The sequence below is a fragment of the Siphateles boraxobius genome, unplaced genomic scaffold (genome assembly GCF_051911475.1).
Source record: "Siphateles boraxobius isolate OS27281-9 unplaced genomic scaffold, OSU_SipBor_1 20, whole genome shotgun sequence".
NCBI lineage: Eukaryota > Metazoa > Chordata > Actinopteri > Cypriniformes > Leuciscidae > Siphateles > Siphateles boraxobius.
In genome coordinates, this window is record NW_027508811.1 from 9,228,242 (window position 1) to 9,247,223 (window position 18,982).

The window sequence follows — 18,982 nt, forward strand, 5'->3', positions numbered from 1 at the left end:
TGCTATATCTTTGTACTGTCTGCTTTTATTTGCATTTCCATTCACTTAAAAAAGAACATTCAATCTTTGGTCAGAGTTCATTAAACTGATTGAAATGACACAATAATGATTGTAGTGTATATTGTAATGTTCCATGAAACTAAGTTTCTCTTCAGCAAGCGGAGGTGAGCTTTTGAAAGCTTTGCAGACTTTAATAGCACACAGTAAAAAAAAGAGTACATCTATAGAGTTTTATGCAAAAAAAAAAAATTATACAGAACATCATTATATAACTTCATTTGGTTCACTGAAAAACCTTGGATTTCTAACACTAAACAGAAACGATCAATGCTGCATTTCCCAAAAGCATAGCAAGCCTAAGTTGATCGTAGAGACCATTGGTGGCAATTGTTCAACTACCAATTTAAGCATACAATGCTTTTTGGAAACGCAGCCCAGAGCAGTGCATTTGTTTTTCTTAAGATACTGGATTAAAGCTGTTATTTGTGGACTTTGCTCTCCACTTTCTCCACAAACTGAATGATGTCATTAGCCAGAAACTGGGGTTCTTCGAAGGCAGCAAAGTGTCCTCCTCGGCTCATGTAGGTGAAAGAACGCACATCTGCAAACCGTGAGCTGGCCCAGGCTCTAGGACAGTGTAGTAACTCATCAGGAAAGGCAGCCAGGCCAGTGGGCACAAACACACTTGTCCTTTCAGGGAAAGGGAGGAAAACAATTTAGCCATAAAAATCTTTTTTGGATAGGCAGCAAAGAATTATATTTTTTATATGTAATATATTATATGTTGTAAAATCAATGTTAAAGCAAACATTTTGACCATCCTTATATGATGAGTATTCACTTTGGGTCATTACAAATTTTGATGAACTTACACTCTGTCCACCCTGGTCTTGAAGTCTTTCTTCAGGTTCTCTTTGTAGAAACGCATTGAGGGAATGATGGAACATGTGGTCCAGTAGATCATTACATTTGTAAGGAGATCGTCTAGACTGAACTTCCTACAATGCAACAAAAATAATTTAATTCAAAACAAACTAGACCCTTTTATTTTTAGAATTTATTCATCCGAGTTCAAAAATGAATGGATATATTAAATTGATCGAAAATTACTATTATTGATGTTACTATAATTGATATTAAATTTATTAGACATGTTACAAAAACAGTTGCATTTGAAATAAATGCTTTTCTTTTTAACTTTCTATTAATCAAAGAATCCTAAAATAAAGTATTACAGATTTTTACAAAAATATTCAACAGTACAACCATTATTAACGTTTACAATAAGAAAAAAAAAAATCTTGAGCACCAAATCAGCATATACGAATGATATCTTAAGGATCACGTGCCACTGAAGACTAGAGTAATGATGCTGAAAATTCAGCTTTGCCATCACAGGAATAAGTTACATTTAAAAATATATGTATATTTTTATGAATATTTAAATAGAAAACAGTTATTTTAAATTATAATATTTCATAATATTATTGTCTTTCTACTGTACTTTTGATCTAAATAAATGCAGCCTTTGTACACATAACAGACTTCTTATAAAAAACATAAAAAAATATTACCTTACTTTGAATGGTAGTGTTTATTTATATCTGTGCTAAAATAATTCCACCTGTATGTGATTAAACTCTCTTTACCTTTCCAAACCTCCATCCTCCAAGTCTCTGTTTCCCAAGTTTGTCCAGGAGGAGAATTTCTCCAAGATATATGCAGCCAATCCGACTGGAGAGTCATTCAGTCCACATCCTGCAGAAATGACAAAATGCACAAAAATATTTTTAGATAAATGAAGTGCTCAATTAAGTGTTAATTTGACATGACCCAAAAGCATAGTATAAAATGTGCCAACTGCCAAGCATTACCTACCTGCTGTGTCCGGTTTAGTGGCTTGAATGTGTAAATAGCCAGTTTCTCTCAGTATATCATATAAATTCTTCTCCATGTAAGGATAGAGTCGTCTGACATCTTCCTTTGTAAAGCCCACCAGGAACGGCAGGTAGCGACCAATGACCAAGGAGAGTAGCTGTCCAAGGCTGTCTGTCCTGGCAATGATCATATTCAAGTGTAGACCACGAATACACCTTATTTTAAAGAGAGCAATAGGAAACGTTTTAATTGACAATAAACACTATTATAAAATGTATTGCTCTGTATTAATTAAACATGGAAAAAGTAACAAATAATACATTGACGAGAATTCATGTCATAAAAAGGACAGTGATTTGGATAGTAAAGGGTGTGAAACTCCTACTCTGGCTTCATCTGGGCCATGTTGCTGGTAATGAAAGCTCCCCAGTCTCCTCCCTGCACATAAAACTCAGTGAACCCCAGTCTTTCCATCAGCTTATGGAAGATGCGGGCCGCTTCCATAGTGTTAAAACCTTCACATGAAATAATAGAAAGAATAGCAGTTCTATTATCCATTTTACAGATGCTTAGATTGTATATTATCTGTATGCCATCATGCCATTTGTTTGTCATTAACAAGTTATTCAGGTCAGAGTGCAACAGTTGGGTTCTGGAAGTAAAAACTCTCCATAGGGAAATTGATTTTGAACAATAATTTATAAACCTTTAAAGACTGTGAGCTACAAGGTTGTTCATTCATGGTATTTGCTTCTGCTGAAGCCGTACGCAAGCATTATTTCAGCTCATTTTTTTTAATTATTGTGTTTAACAGCAGAATTTCTGGTGAAAAACTACATGATACAGTAAAAAAATTACACTAATCATAAGTCAAAAAAGCAACACATGCAAAAAAAAGTTCTAAAAATAGATACATGCATATTTTGCAATAAACTTCAAATATATTGTTTTTTATAAACATTATACATCGATAATCCACATTTTTAAATTAATAGTTTTATATTTCTCCATTGTTTTTAATTTGATTATGTTGTTCGCAATGCTTCATGGGATGTATTTCTTTCCTACTAAAGCCGTTACGTACACAGTCTTGTGCCTTTTTCTTTTTGTCTGTTTTTCAAAAATTCAAATCAAAGTTTGTAGTGTTGTGATATACCTTGTAGCTGATTGGCTTGGTTCATGGCTAATAACTTTTGGGAACCAGCTCTGCTGGTTAAAAAATGGAACCAGCTCTGCTGAAAAGGGGGGCAGGCACTGTTGTACTGTATTGTCTAGTTTCTTGCTACCCGTTGCTATATCTTGTTGCTTGTTGGTAGACTTACCTTTTTTATGTGGCGCTTCAGAGTAGCCATAGCCTGGAATGGAGGGACAGATGACCTCAAAGACCACTTTTGAATCCGTCTCAGTAAGCAAGGGCAGAATCCCGTAAAACTCATAAAAGGTGCCAGGCCAGCCGTGAACCATCATGAGAGGGAGAACTGTCTTTCCAGACTTATGAACAGGCTTCACATGAACGAAATGCACATCTATACCTGAAAAGCAGTAGGGGGGAGAGCAGGGCTGGTTGGGTCAAGGGTTGGTTGGCACACAGTTCAATTCTAGTAAACTAGAGGGCGCTGCCACAAAAATCTGACATCAAAATGACTGCCCTCTTGAACTGAACACACCCATTTACTAAAATCATAGATCTGTCACTAACTGTTGAGGTGAGGATAACTTTTCTATTTTACTGTGTTAAAACAAAAAAAACTCCTCCCCACTTAACACATTTTAGAACTATGATAGATAGAGATAATATAAAATGTAAGGATTTCAATTGATATAGATAGGATCAGCTATATTTTGATATGAAATTTAAAAGTCTCTGATGAGTGATGCTATGTGGTATGCGTGATTTTTTTTCCCAAACCACTTCAGCGGAAATCCCGCCCTGCAGCCGATTTCATTGGTTTAGGTTACAGTGACGGGTAGGTTTAGGGATCAGTGTTTGGTGTAGGCAATCAGTACAGTGATTGACATGACCAATGAAAACTTTTAAATCGGCTGCAGGGCGGGATTTCCACTGAAGTGGTTTGGGAAAAAAAATCACGAATGTGGTATACATAGTTTCAGTAAAGAGGTGTGTCCTAATGTGGGTGGGGTTGGTTGACACACTGATTTGGGGGTTGGTTGGCACATGTGTCATTATAGCCAATTGGTTATTTTATACAGTTTATACAGAATTATGTATTAATTTATGCATTTTACATATGTTAAAATATATATATATATATATTTAACCAAACCAAAAACAAATACAGTTTGTATAGTATACAGGTGCTGGTCATATAATTAGCATATCATCAAAAAGTTGATTTATTTCAGTAATTCCATTCAAAAAGTGAAACTTGGATATTATATCCATTCATTACACACAGACTGATATATTTCAAATGTTTATTTCATTTAATTGTGATGATTTAAACAGACAACTAATGAAAATCCCAAATTCAGTATCTGGAAAATTAGAATATTATTTGAGACCAATACAAAAAAAAGGATTTTTTGAAATGTTGCCCAACTGAAAAGTATGAACATAAAAAGTATGAGCATGTAAAGCACTCAATACTTAGTTGGGGCTCCTTTTGCCTGAATTACTGCAGCAATGCGGCGTGGCATGGAGTCGATCAGTCTGTGGCACTGCTCAGGTGTTATGAGAGTCCAGCTTGCTCTGATAGTGGCCTTCAGCTCTTCTGCATTGTTGGGTCATGGTGTAGCCTACAGAACTAGACTGAGAGACCATTTAAAGGCCTTTGCTGGTGTTTTGAGTTAATTAGCTGATTAGAGTGAGGCACCAGGTGTCTTCAATATTGAACCTTTACAATATTCTAATTTTCTGAGATACTATTTTTGGGGTTTTCATTAGTTGTCAGTTATAATCATCAAAATTAAAAGGAATGAACACTTGAAATATATCAGTGTAATGAATGAATATAATATCCAAATTTCACTTTTTGAATGGAATTACTGAAATAAATAAACTTTTGGATGATATGCTAATTATATGACCAGCACCTGTATACTATACAAACTGTATTTGTTTTTGGTTTGGTTAAAAATGGGCAGAAATTCTGTTGAATGTTATTCTGCATCTGGTTTGAATTAAATGGTCAAGTTCTTTATATTTGTCACCTCATTCTTTGTAACTATAGCATCTGTGCCAACCAACCCAATTGCATGTGCCAACTAACCCCCATACTGGGGCTGGTTGGCACATGTGCACAACATTACTTTAATGATGAATAAAACATTTTTAGGAATCATTTGTGAACATTAAATGTATCTGTTGAGTAGCTAAGATCTTAACCTTTCAGTTGTTACTGGTTAGACTATTTTAACATATAGCATGACTGAGAAATATGACAGAGAGTGAAAAGTGTGCCAACCAACACCGCTCTCCCCCTAAAGGATTTCACTAAAATGTTAAAAAACAACAACAATCTAGAACAGCTTGAAATACACCTAAACACATTTTGTGAATGCATGATGCGGGACTTAAAATGTAACGTGAAAATTGCATAGCCTATTTTGTTACAACAGGTTTTTATCTAGTCCATATATAGGTTCTCAAAGTGCGGCCCGCAGGCCGCGATAACATTTGAAAAACATCTGTAAAACTGTTAACTTAAAACTGTAGGCTACATTGCTTTGAAAAAATGATCGAATCTATCCGTTGGTGTTTAGCGGCCGAAAACAGCACCACAAATCCCATTGCAATTTAAAAGGATATGTTGACCAAGTAATCAATATTTAGTGTGACTTAATGACAAGCTTATTAATAGCCGCGTTTCCATTACCTTTCAAATTTTTCCGCTGGCGCGAACACATTGCATTTTCCTATCAACAGTGGATACAACTTAAAATAGGTCTACTATTCTACTCTATCATTTCTGGTCATACAGAAAATAATAATACATTATTCGCAACTACTTTTATGTGTGTAAACTCATAATAACAAGAAAACAGTGTGCTTTTGTAAAATAAAATAAAACAATCAGTAGCCTACGGGCTTTCATGATCTCCGTGAACTGGAGCGCGAGAACTGAAACAAAATATAGCCTATAGGCTAAGCTTGAAATGTCCACTTTTAAACAAATTCGAATCGAAAGCTAATACATTCTGATTATGTTATCCGAAAGGTGCATTTCTCTCAAAAAGCGCATCTACAGCGGAGATAGAGATAGGCTATGTTTTTAGCCGACCCTTAGAAAACAATAATTAATAAACAATTAAAATGCCTCGCTTATGCCTCGTTTTTTCAGACACATTTGTTATCATTTGCCTATAACTCACCTATAAATCACCTTTCTGTGGGCTGTGGTTCCAGAGACACAGGCCTATATGGCTCTTCTCAATCAGCACTGCGGGAAAAATATAAATTCCATGTTCTAATTTGGCCTTAGAAAACCAGTAAAATCGACATGTTTTCCATATTAATTTGTGAATATTTTAAATGTTTAATAAAGGGGAAAAAAGTAGCCTAATTTAAACAAAAATCTGAAAAAGTCTGTTGATATTTACTTTTTTGCGCAGCGCTTGGTGTTGCCAGTTCAAATTAAAATGTTGGTGTTCAACTTTGCGTTTTAAAAAGACAACAACCGTTAACTTTTCGTTTTTCAGTTACGGTTTAAAAAAGATAATGATTTCAATTAGGCCTACACGAGAGTAGGTGTTAAAGCTTTATGCTGATTTGTAGGCTACTCGGCTTTCGCCAAGATGAGCACCAACTAAGACATAGCTTTACAGTAACCTAACGTTATGCTTCTCCATCCATTTACGCTTCTTTCCATATGGTGATGTAAATCTCCTTCTGTCAAGTGTTAACACGCGTCAGCACACACAACGGCTGCAACCACAGTGCGGTCCCCCCATGACAACCGTCTGGATTGAGCTGAGTAGGGGACATCTCTAGGGTCTTCAAGTGGGCACCTTCCGTCCTCAGTGTTTCGATAGACAATAATAGCGCAAAACATTTGCGAAAATCTGCAATAATGGAAACGCGACTGACAGGCAATGATAGATATGAATGATGATGACTTGTATGGTAAGCTTCTATTTTAAAAGTTTCTGTTAAAAAAAAACTCGCCAGGTTTTGAGAACCCCTGATCTAGTCAGTTAAATGATATCCTTTAAAAGGGTTATGTTCTTACCCTCAATTTTGGTTTTGAAGTGAGGATACTGGTTAATCACCTTCACCTGCTTCTCCCAGTCAAACTCCTGTCTCCAATAAGAGACTACCCGTTTAAGGTAAGACGAGTTAAATCCATAATGAAAGCAGGAATCTTCCAGTGGATCCGTGAAGCGTGTTTGATCAATGCGTCTGTGCAGATCCTGAAGAAAACAGTGCAGTTAATGATGACATAAATATATTGTGGTTGAGTAAATTAATGTTTAGCACATTTATGAAAGCGAACAAGAAGGATCTTGTGGGGATTTATGTGAAAACCCTATTATTTGATTATTGAACTGTTGATCCACATGCATTTCTTTACCCAGAATTACTGTTCAGGTGGGTGTGTGCCCACCTCTATCTCTTCCACCGAGGTCTTCACTACAAATCTGTGAATGGTTTTGTCCTCAGTTAAAGGCTTCTCCCCAGCTCCCCACCAGCCATCTCCCATTGGTATCGTTTTGGGGCTTTGCTTCCATGCAAAGTAGCACAAAAGAGCTCCAACTCCAGCAGAAGAGAGTGCCAAGAGCTGTAGTTGAGACCGTTCAAGGTTGCCAAGGGTCTCTCTAAAAGTGAAGTAAGTTAGTTCACAAATAATGTTGAAAAAATAACCAAAGATTTAGGGCTGGAATACACTACATGATTTACCAATCTGAACAGATTTTAAAACACTAGGGCCTGGTTTCACATACAGGTCTTAGATTAAGCCAGGATTGGGCCTTAGTTCAATTTGAAGATTCAATTAGTTTTTATAAATCCTTAGAAAAGATGTTACTGTGTGTGCATCTCGAGACAAAACAATAGCACTGGCATATTTTAAGATATGAAACAGAAACATTCAGAAACATTCGCCTCATTGCTAGAAAACATGTAAAATCAAAACAGCATGTGTTCTAAAATTGACTCAACATAGATAGAAATAAATCGGAGTCTGTGTCTATCATACTTCACTATTTAAATAAAAAAAATGCAAAAATCAAGTAGTGTATTCCAACCTTTATTTGATCACTGTAGTTTACTTTATGAGTGAGCAAATAAGCATAGCACGTGGGTTAGGTTTATGTTTGTTTGTTATTTTTACTTCAAATAGACCGACACTGGGGAAAAAAAATGATTGTGATCATCATTTTCCCACCATGCACTGAGGCAGTAATGCTTATGGTGACATTGTTTGACCCATTGCTGTCGTTGTTTTTGTCTCACATTTAGTAAGGTGTTGTCAGGGTGAGTTACTTCCTCTATTAAAATTGCATTTTAAGGTATTTCACAAGTGTTTATAGCCTTGAGTATCATGACATGAGGCATTTTTAATGAAAATTAAGTTGCATTGCATTGAAACAATTGCGTTTTTAAGTCGTGGAAATTTGAAATCACGAATATTACTTAAAACAATTAGGCTAAGTGAATGAAACGAAACTCAAAATAGCCATGCAAAGATTTGTTTGTCCATACAACAATGAAAACTCAGCTGAATAATTACACAGAAGAATGTGGTGGAGTTGCAGGAATCTGGTGACGTGTATGAAATGACTAGGCAAGTTGCACATCGACGGAAATGGTTTAACCGCACCTAAAACAAGAGACTGCGTCAACATTACTGAACTCTAAACATTCCGTGTTTCACAGTTTTACTTACTTGATGCATTCAACTGTCTGCATAATGGAGTCCTCAAAACCCATCGTACGTTAGGTAGCCGTGACTTTTCCAGACAAGCTGTAGGCTATACTTGACAAATAATCGTGCTTATGTAACGTTCAAAGTGCAAAGACGTTCAAAGAGCGAAGGAGGCGGAGGGTCTGTTTTACCTAGGTTACTACAGTCTCCGCGGAAATCAATGGGGGGCGTTTCCTCATTTTGGGGTGTTTTCAAACTGGGAGAGGTGTTTTTTAACTCGGAAGCATAAAAGGCCATTCATTATTTTTTCTTTCTTGTTTTCTCGTGATCGCAACTAAGACCACGAGAAACGAACTTATGTCAATATTATGAGAAATAAAGATATATAAACTATATATATAAACATAAATATATATATCTAAACGATGCATGCTTTTAGGACTTCCATAAAACAGAAACGTTTGTTTTTCTTCCGTGTGCCTGCGTAGACGTAGGCTATGGAAACATTTTACTAATCATTCACAAACTTAAGAGCATCAATTATTAAGACTTGTAGTTTATAGCTCGAGAAGGCAAAACATGGTTTATGAAATATTTCTATATTAGTGATCACTCAGTATTTTTTTTTCCATAGACTACTGGGATCTTTCTTTTGACTGTTTTTTGTGTAATTTTGTCACAATATAGCTTGTAGCCTTTATTTTACATAGGCTACATATTTTATTCGTCATTTATAATAGTAATAGCCTAATAATCATAATAATAATAAACATTTATTTGTATAGCACTATTCATACATGGAATGCAACTCAAAGTGCTTCACAAGAGTAAAAACAAATAATGAGAATACAATATCAATATAAAATATTCAAAAACAACTTATATAAACGGTTCACAATGTAAAATAATGATTTCCATTACACGAGAGTAGATGTTAAAACTTTATGCTGATTTGTACTCGGCTTTCGCCAAGATAAGCACCAACTAAGACAAAGCTTTACAGTAACCTATGCTTCTTCATCCATTTACGCTTCTTTCCATGTAAATCTCCTTGTCAAGTGTTAACACGCGTCAGCACACACAACGGCTGCAACCACAGGGCGGCCCCCCCATGACAACCGTCTGGATTGAGCTGAGTAGAAATTGGCAAAACAGTTTCACCAAAATATCAATAGGCTATAAAAAATACTCAAAAACAACTATAAGAGAATCAGAAGGTTAAATAAAAACATAAAACAGACTTACACACAACTTCACACAATATCGTTATATTGATAAAAACAACTTTAAAAGGATCGTCTTAATTCACCTTTTTAAAATATTTGATATGTTTAATGATACTCGTATAAGCACACAAAAGTGAATATTAATGAATGCAAGAAAATAATGAATTTAACTCAGGAAAAGTAAAAAATAGTGCTCAAAGGCAAACTGCATTCAACAAAACATGTTTTGTGAATCAAGATTGAAATTAACCCTTAACTTAATTTAATTGAAATGAAGATGGAAATTTTATTTAAAAAAAATAAATTAAAATTAATTTCTGGGTTATTTTTGCTGTTTTATTCTTATAATTTCAACTGTGCTTTACTGTAAAACTATGAATTAAGAAATAATGAAGAACATGTTTAGACTGTTAAAATAATCATTTTTAATCCTTGTCAACTGACATTCACAAATGTGTTAAAATTGGAAGCAATGACAACAAACTGCACATTAAATTTAAATGCAAAAATCATTTAGAGCTGCAACGTTAAATATTGTAAGTTTTAATGAATAAATAAGATTAGTTCTAAAACTATTAGGCTACATGTTATATTTTAAAGTATTGAAAATACATCAAGTATTAAATAGTCAAATACAATTAAAGAAAGAAGATTAGTTTTGAACAATGACATTAATACGTTTAACTACATGTTTAACAGTAAATATGCAGTATTTAACTATAGCACAGATCAAATTTATATGCGTTAATTTACGTGAGGTTGAGTTGATTATCACAGGCAGTCAATTTATGTAAAAACTGCAAAAGTGTATAAACATGAACTTACCGTTAAACTTGTCGATAAGACTAACTGCCACCAGGGGCGTTTCCAGCATTGAAGGACATCCGGGGCTTAGCCCAGACCATTTTATGTAAATACAGGGCCACGCCCACTTATTGATATTTACTACCACAGAAGTATAGCCCGAACCTTGTGCTGTATTCACGTCATTTTATCACTGCCCAGGGACGAGCATGTGGAGAGTCAGTGGCTACAGTTCATATCTACTACCAAGATGTGTGTTGTGTACGCTCAGCGCAGATACTAACGTTAGGTCTCTGCTGTCAATTGTTTTGAAATATGTGAAATAGTTGTCGTTGATATTGGATTTGTAATAAATGGAGCAATATTATCAATAGCCTTGGTGTAATACTGCAGTGCTTTATCAATATGTTTATGCGTTGAGCTAACGCAAACCATGACCGATTGGGTGTTTACCACTAAACTTTGGGCTATGGTCTAACATAAACCAAATTGACCAATCACCGCAGATTAGCGTCACGCAAAGGAGGGGTTTTGAAAAATGTATCTTTTAACGATTCATCAGGGAGTCGCTGAGCAAATCAGTTAAAAATAAATGCATATTATAAGACAACAAAAGTGTTTTTTGTCATTGCATGCATGTAAAACTGTTGTTGGGGACTCCCAAAACAATATTAGGAACATTTTAAATGCCCTTTAATATAAATAATTTTTATTTTCTGACATAAATAGTCAAAATGATGTATGAGATCCTAAGTTAAAGCAATACATGAATGACTTTAGTCTACGTTCATTGACACACCATGGCAACGAACTGTATATAATTCTCAATGTACATCTGTCAAAAACTTTTCAGATTGGGAGCATTGGGATAAACAATGTTTCACTTCAAAGTAAAATGACTGATTAATTGTTACCAGTTTCCATGTCTGATCCTCCCCAGTCTGCAGCTCATCTATAAAACCCTCTACAAACCCATTTAATCAAATCAAAGTGTATATTTACTACAAACTAGTAACACAAAACAAGTCACACATACATGTTATGTTAATGCTTATTGTTTATCCTTAGAGAAAACAACACCTGATAAACAAGGAAAGTATTCAGTGCAGTGGTGGGATAAAACTAATGTTTCTGGCTACCCTTACGAAAAATAAGTATACTTCAAGTTCATTTTATGAAGAAGTATTATTCATTTAAATGTATTATAAGTGTAAGAGTAGTAAACTTTAAGTACACAACTACAAAGTTGGAAAAAAGGCCACTCCAAAAATAAGCAAAAAAAATTTAATACAAGATATATTTGCTTGTAATAAGCAAAAAAATCTGCCAATGGAACAAGTGAAAATTCTCTTGGTAAGATTTCTTGAAATAAGACATTATATTTAAGCCTTAAAGGATACGAGTGATCTTGAAATTAGCTGGGAAAACTCATTTTTAGCTATATTTTACTAGTATTGTGATGTTTTGTCTCATAATAAGCTTGTCATGCTCAAAAATAGTATTTTCCCCTCAAAAGTAGCATTTTCTTTTGTCATCCTGTTTGTTTCAAGTGTATTTAACTAATTTTTAGTTCTATAATTGTTACACTGTTCTAGATTTAAGTCACCACCAACTTGAAATAAGATTGGAAATGGGCATTTTGAGACAAAATGCCTTGAAGTTAGCATTCCTGACTCATATTAGGCAGTGCTTTTTTGCCATAATAAGCCATAATTTACCATCCTGTCATCATCTCAAGTGTATTTACCTTACTGTAAGCTCAACAAAAGTAATACTGTTCTAGATTCAAGACATTTTACCTACTAGATTCAAGACATTAACTACTGTTTACTAGACCGAAAAAGTGAAAAATAGACTTGCATTTAACCATTTTTGTTTGTTTTGTTTTTTAAACAGCAAAAAGTCCCAGAGGACTGCATAAAAGGGAAACAGCTTATTTTTTCTCAACATTTTGGCTCACAGTATTTATGGAACTGCATTATGAAAACATAGTAGAACATTTTATAGATTATAAATGTAAGATCCCTTTACCCTACTCCCACACCTAAACATACCCATTTTATAGACAATATTAAAAGGATAAAACATAATGAACATAATGTTTAGGGAAATGGCAGTTTTATTAACAATAAAGCATTAAAATATAGTTTGAGCCACTAATCCTACCCCTACACCTAACCATTTCTTAAAACTATGTAACTAATGTTACAATTATAAAGAAAAACAACAGACATAACGTTACACGTTTAATCGCAATCATTTATTTAGTGAGAAAATGTCAAAACCAGTACCAAAAGTCGTTCACAGGACGATGTGTCGCAGTCCTCTCTGGCAGTAGGCTATATAATATATTTGAATGAGGTAACGTTACAGAGCAGAATTTAATTTATTAATCCATGAAAACGCTAATCCGGTTTCGGTTCGCTGTTCGCTCTCTGAAGGCGCGCGCGATTCTCCTTTTCAAATGTAGTACACCAATTAAACACGGCATGTCGCTATCTGTGACGAAACATGCGAGAGCCAATGAGCGTCTGATATCACTGCCGTAAAACATGTCGTAACGCTTCGGGTGCAATTTTTGAATTTGAATTCACCACGAGCGCGGGATGCCGGGATTTGGCGTTTACTGTCTCTGCTGAGAGAAATTATGAAGATCACTGGATGAAGGGCTGAATTTGGATCTGTTTCTTGCAAACAACACATGTATTCTAAAGATTTGGATTACACCAAGCTAATAAAATTAATGTCTTTTGTGAATTTATGTTGTGTTTTAGTGTATTATGGGTCTATAGGAGAAAAACGCCTTTTGTGTTTCACGATATATATGAGTTTTACATGACAAAAGTATGCAAATGTGTATGGTATTACTCGAAATACATAAAACTCATATAAAATTCATATATAAATCATTTAAAGTTCTTATATTGAATTATATGCTAGTCAAATTAAAGTCATATAGAATTTATACACATTTTGTGTCATTTGTTTATGTGTTTCGTACAGATTTCATGTTTTGATGACCAACATCTGATTCACTTGTATGCAGCTGGCAGATTCTTAAAGGGATACTCCACTTTAAAAAGAAAATTCTTTCATCATATACTCACCCTCATGTTGTTTTAATCCTTAATGAATTTCTTTCTTCTGCTGAACAGAAAGGAAGATATTTAGAAGAATATCAGTAACCAGACAGTTTCTGGTCTCATTGACTTTCATAGTAGGAAAAAAATATACTATGAAAGTAGCGCCACAGTAACTGGACTGTTTGGGGGTGCAGGCACCATTCCCCTGGGGGAACGTAGTTCCTGGACAGATTGTCTGGGCCGTTGTTCAGGTGGCCTGGCACATGCGCAGCTCTCAGCGAGCGCAGAAAGTGCTGAGACCATACGAGAAGGCGTTCTGTCAGATAGCAGAGACTCCTGGATCTGACACCGCCCTGACAGTTTATGTAGGACACCACAGACATGGTGTCCGAGCGGACTACCACATGGTGGTCCCGTATGAATGGGAGGAAGCGCTTGAGCGTGTTCTCTTGACAGTCTAGACAGTTTATGTGAAGGCAATTCTCTGGGTCTGACCACAGGCCAAAGACCGGCGGCGGCAGTGAGGGCCGAAGCCGGCAGCTGCACGTCCGGAAGGGGCGGAGAAGGAGAGAGAGAAGCTGGCAGGATGTACTCCGGCGAGCATTCCAGTGTGACCTCAGGCTCCGATGGTCTCTGTGAACGGCGCTTCTTGTTGCGCGGTCCAGAGGGCGGAGGGACAGCTTCCACGTTGAAGGCCTCGAGTCAAGCCCGCAGGGTCGACAGCAGAAGCGCTTCACAGTGCACGCAGCCTCACAATCAAGGGCTGCGTGGTCTGGGCCCAGGCCGAGAGCACAGATCACATGGCGGTCTCCAGCGCTGAACGGGGCTCTGCACGAGCCACAGGAAATGCAAGGCATTTTTAGAAAAACGGCTAACGCTCTTTTAGAAAGTGAGTGTCGCAGCGGCGAACACTCACAGAAAGCAATATCACTAAAAGGATATTCGTCGCCGGATGGCGTAGCAGGCACGGAAGGCTGATGGCGGTGAAAACAACCTGCTTCCTCAGGCGCTTTCCTCTGCGTGCTGGTCGCTGGTTTCGACGGCGGCGGCTTCTCTCAGCGATGCGGAGAGCTTCGCTGAAGATGATGAAAAATCAGGGAAGCAGCCTCCGAGCCTGACTTTTATACGCTAAGCTACCCCCATTCTGGCGGGCTGTGACGCGTAGAGGGCGCGACTTCACGCGCGAGGCTCAGTGGAAGGATGTTGCAGTTGCCGCCGGGCAGCCAATGTGCGCGCAAGATAGCCTGATCTAGGTCTGCTAGCTGCTGCACTGCGTTGACAATAAACTACAAATTAAGGATAATTTTTTGGCTTCAATATCTCAAGAAAAGATTACTTTACCTGTAGCGTAAGCAACTTACGCAATACGAGAGAACCTCTCGTAAGAGAACCGAGGTTACGTATGTTAACGAGTATGTTTTCTCTCACAAATGTATCCAAATGCTTTTCTGACTAGAAAAAAACCTGACATTTTGAATTACATCAAAACAAGTGTATGTATGTAAAAGTACCAGACATGCATCAAATCAACTCATGGCACTGAGCATGCACGCACGTACGCGCTTTGAAAGTTTTCGCGGCGCTAATAAATCGATTCATTCCTGGGAATCAGTTTGTTTCAAAATTGGTCAACCGGTTTATTTGAACCGGGTGGTCGGTTCTTTTAGTACACGTACTTTTTGTGTATTTTACACGTCGGTATGGACAATTGCAGGTGTTTTACATAAGAGCAGTGAGTCATATTACTCAATTGTTTTGTTTTGAGTGACTCGACTCACTTTGTTCAATTCGCTTGTCTGTGACAGAAACAACTCTTTCGTGTTTTCACAGATATTCACATATGTCAGGGTTCCTTGTGGTACATAATCATGACCTGAACTGTATATTTAAAATAATTATTAAAAAAAAAACATTATATAAACTTACCTTAAAACAGTTGCACCCAGCTGCTATTGTCCTCTCAAAATGACAGTTTGGGAGCAAATTTAAACATCTCCAAGGCGCGAAACTCGTGAAACAACCCAGCTGGGCAGAAACAACCCAGCATTGCAACCCAGCAGGTTTAACCCAATAACTGGGAAATTAAAACTACCCAAATGTGTTTAAAATGTGATAACATAACCCAACAGACTCAACCCAGCACTCTGAGTTTAAAAAAACAGCAGTTTTTTAGAGTGTTTGTGATCAGTTTATGGTTTGTTTTCATGTTATGTTGTCCCTTGAGAAACAAAAGAAAATTAAATGACTAAGTGATTAAAGAGTGTTGATTTTTATTTAATTTTCTTTCTTTTTTACATTTTAAAAGTTCAAGTTCATGTAACGTTAAAGTAATTGAATGTCTTGAAATGGGTTGAATACGCCACAATAAGTCTCACACAGAACATACTAATACACTCATGAGGTCACCTCACACACATAACTTAACGTAACATGAAGATCTGTAATGATATGGAACATGTTTACAAGTGATGAATAGTTTACGCTTTAGATTAGGGGATACAGAAAGATTTGTAAATGATTTATTCGTGCGTTTACACATCATCTAACCAGTGTTGAACACCATGTTGTGTGCACTGCAGTGTAAGTCCTGACTGGTGAGGGTGTAGACAGCTGTCTTCTCGTTCTTTCACATTATCACTAGATCACACTCCACACAGATCACAAGTCTGTACCGTGCTTGAAACTTTTAAAAGTAAGATCTATTCCACTTGGAGGTTAAACACAGGGGGAAAGTATTTTTCTCTAATAGTTTGTCAAAAGAAAAATAATCTGTTATCTGGTTTAGTCATTTTAAAACACCCCTTTTCCTAAAACCATTTTGTCTAACGTATTTTGGTAGCATGATTCTCTTGTTTCATCGTGTATTCACTTCATATTTATCAGGCTGACAAAATTAGCGGGAACCTTTGTAGAAATAAGAAAAGTAAAACAAAAAAGTACCAATTAATGGCATTGTGTCAGAACACAACAGGTATGAAGATATGTTTGGTTTAAACTTTTTATTCAAACTTTTAAGCAAGATTATCCTTTGAAAAATGTAATACAGTATTTGATTTTGGCGGAAAAGTTGTAAAACTATCTTACATAGGTATAGTGTTTTCACACATTGACCTGAAACCGTAAACCATCCTTAATGGTGTCATTGTACAAGGAACCGTTTGAGGAAGGTAACATATTAACATATGCAGAAAACATATTCGTCAACAATATGCTTTTGTTTTATCAGAATTTTACTTTATATTTACTAGGAATTTAACTGAAATTTAAAGTGTGTAGAAATAAGACAAGTTATCTTCAAAATGGAAAAAAAGGTCATATTATCCCCTGGAGGACTCCGAAGGTCATATAGGGCAACATCGTTATTGCAAATATGCAGTGGTCATTTGTCATATTGAGCCGGGTCAAACGAGGGGCCATGTGGGGGAGGGGCAGGTCAAAGGTCCCCATCAATCATTTTGACACAAGGTGGGGCACATGAACTACCGATACTTCTTTTTTAAATCATATTGGGTGAGGTGATACTATATCCCCTCAATCATACGGTTGCAGCAAAACTCTCCTGGACAGTGGGTCTCCAGGATCAGGGTTTGAAGACACTGGGTGCTCCAGGGCAAAGTTTTTGGAAAAACTGGTCTAAAATCTACTTAATCTTTCAGACTATGCTAAAATCCCGCAGTCATATTGCAACAAACCCTTTTAACAATCCTCATTGATTATACCTGAACAATTATAGCTACAGTAAGCGGTTTCTTAATTTAAGAGGTTTGTTCCAACCAGATTCACAGTGTTTCAAAAAATTCTGGCCAGACTACTTATTTGGTAATGATATAAAATCTGCGGAAGGAAACTGCAGGCACATTCACTCTTTCATATGCCTACTTTCTGCAAATAACAGTGATTATAATGCACGTCCTGATTCTGCCGAGTTAGACGCGTTCCTGGGTCAACAAGGGAGGTGCTTATGTAAAATTGATCAACCAATCAGATTCATCACGTGACATCATCGCGATTGAGCGCTACTTTTTGAATTTGCCAGCCATCAACGTCTCTACTTCATTTCACAGAGGTAAGTGCAATTTCTATAAAATGTATAATTTCAAATGCGTGTCTGTATCTACTCAGTGTAATGTATTCTTTTTAATTTCACGATGAATTCATTACTAACTCTAACACTAACTAAACTGCTCATATAAGGTGCAAATCTCCTATCGGACCGAGATCGTTTCGTCATCCGACCCGGTATGGTGTTTTCCCCGTGATCGTATCGTCGGATCTTTTCTCCCGTTGATGTAGGCTATATCACTTTTCCCCTGCATTCGTTTAGCAGACCCTCAAAATCCTTTTGCAAAAGAAAACCAAAACAATTTAGCGGATGGGACCAAATAGGCTACCAATAATGCGGGTTATTCAATCAAAATAATATCAATACAATATCTAATATAAGACAAACTGTAATCTATCACTGTATTTAAATAATCATAATAATAATAATAATGCAATATCTAGTAGGCCCATAAGGCAAACTGTAGCCTTATATAAAATGTAATAATAATAGGTAAATATATTTTGTTGACCCAGGAACATCATATTTTTATGTTGACCCAGAGACATCATTCCTTATTACTCATCTAATATAAAACAGACAGTAATCAATCACTGTATTTAAATAATCATAATAATAATATAATATATAATATTAGACAAACTGTAATATTTCACTATATAATATTAATAATAGTAATAATACTAATAATTAAATATATTTTGTTGACCCAGGAACATTATATTTTTATGTTGACCCAGAGACATCATTCCTTATTACTCATCTAATATAAGACAGACAGTAATCAATCACTGTATTTAAATAATCATAATAATAATATAATATATAAAATATAGACAAACTGTAATATTTCACTATATAATATTAATAATAGTAATAATACTACTAATTAAATATATTTTGTTGACCCAGGAACATCATATTTTTATGTTGACCCAGGGACATCATTCCTTATTACTCATCTAATATAAGACAGACAGTAATCAATCACTGTATTTAAATAATCATAATAATAATAATAATATAATATATACTATTAGACAAACTGTAATTTTCACTAATAATCGTAATAATAATAATAATTAGATGCCTTGTGTTGACCCA

General features: G+C 35.9%; 1 protein-coding gene across 1 annotated transcript; it reads right to left on the reverse strand.

The window, feature by feature from the left end:
• On the reverse strand, positions 1-8,931 carry ephx5 (epoxide hydrolase 5). The gene is made up of 9 exons (XM_077236565.1): positions 8,724-8,931; positions 7,443-7,653; positions 7,068-7,248; positions 3,201-3,410; positions 2,264-2,393; positions 1,879-2,093; positions 1,650-1,758; positions 873-998; positions 1-690 (listed from the first exon to the last, which is right to left on the reverse strand). The coding sequence occupies exons 1-9, from the start codon at positions 8,765-8,767 to the stop codon at positions 480-482; spliced, it is 1,437 nt and encodes a 478-aa protein (XP_077092680.1). The 5' UTR covers positions 8,768-8,931; the 3' UTR covers positions 1-479.
• Between the last annotated feature and the right edge of the window lie 10,051 nt (positions 8,932-18,982).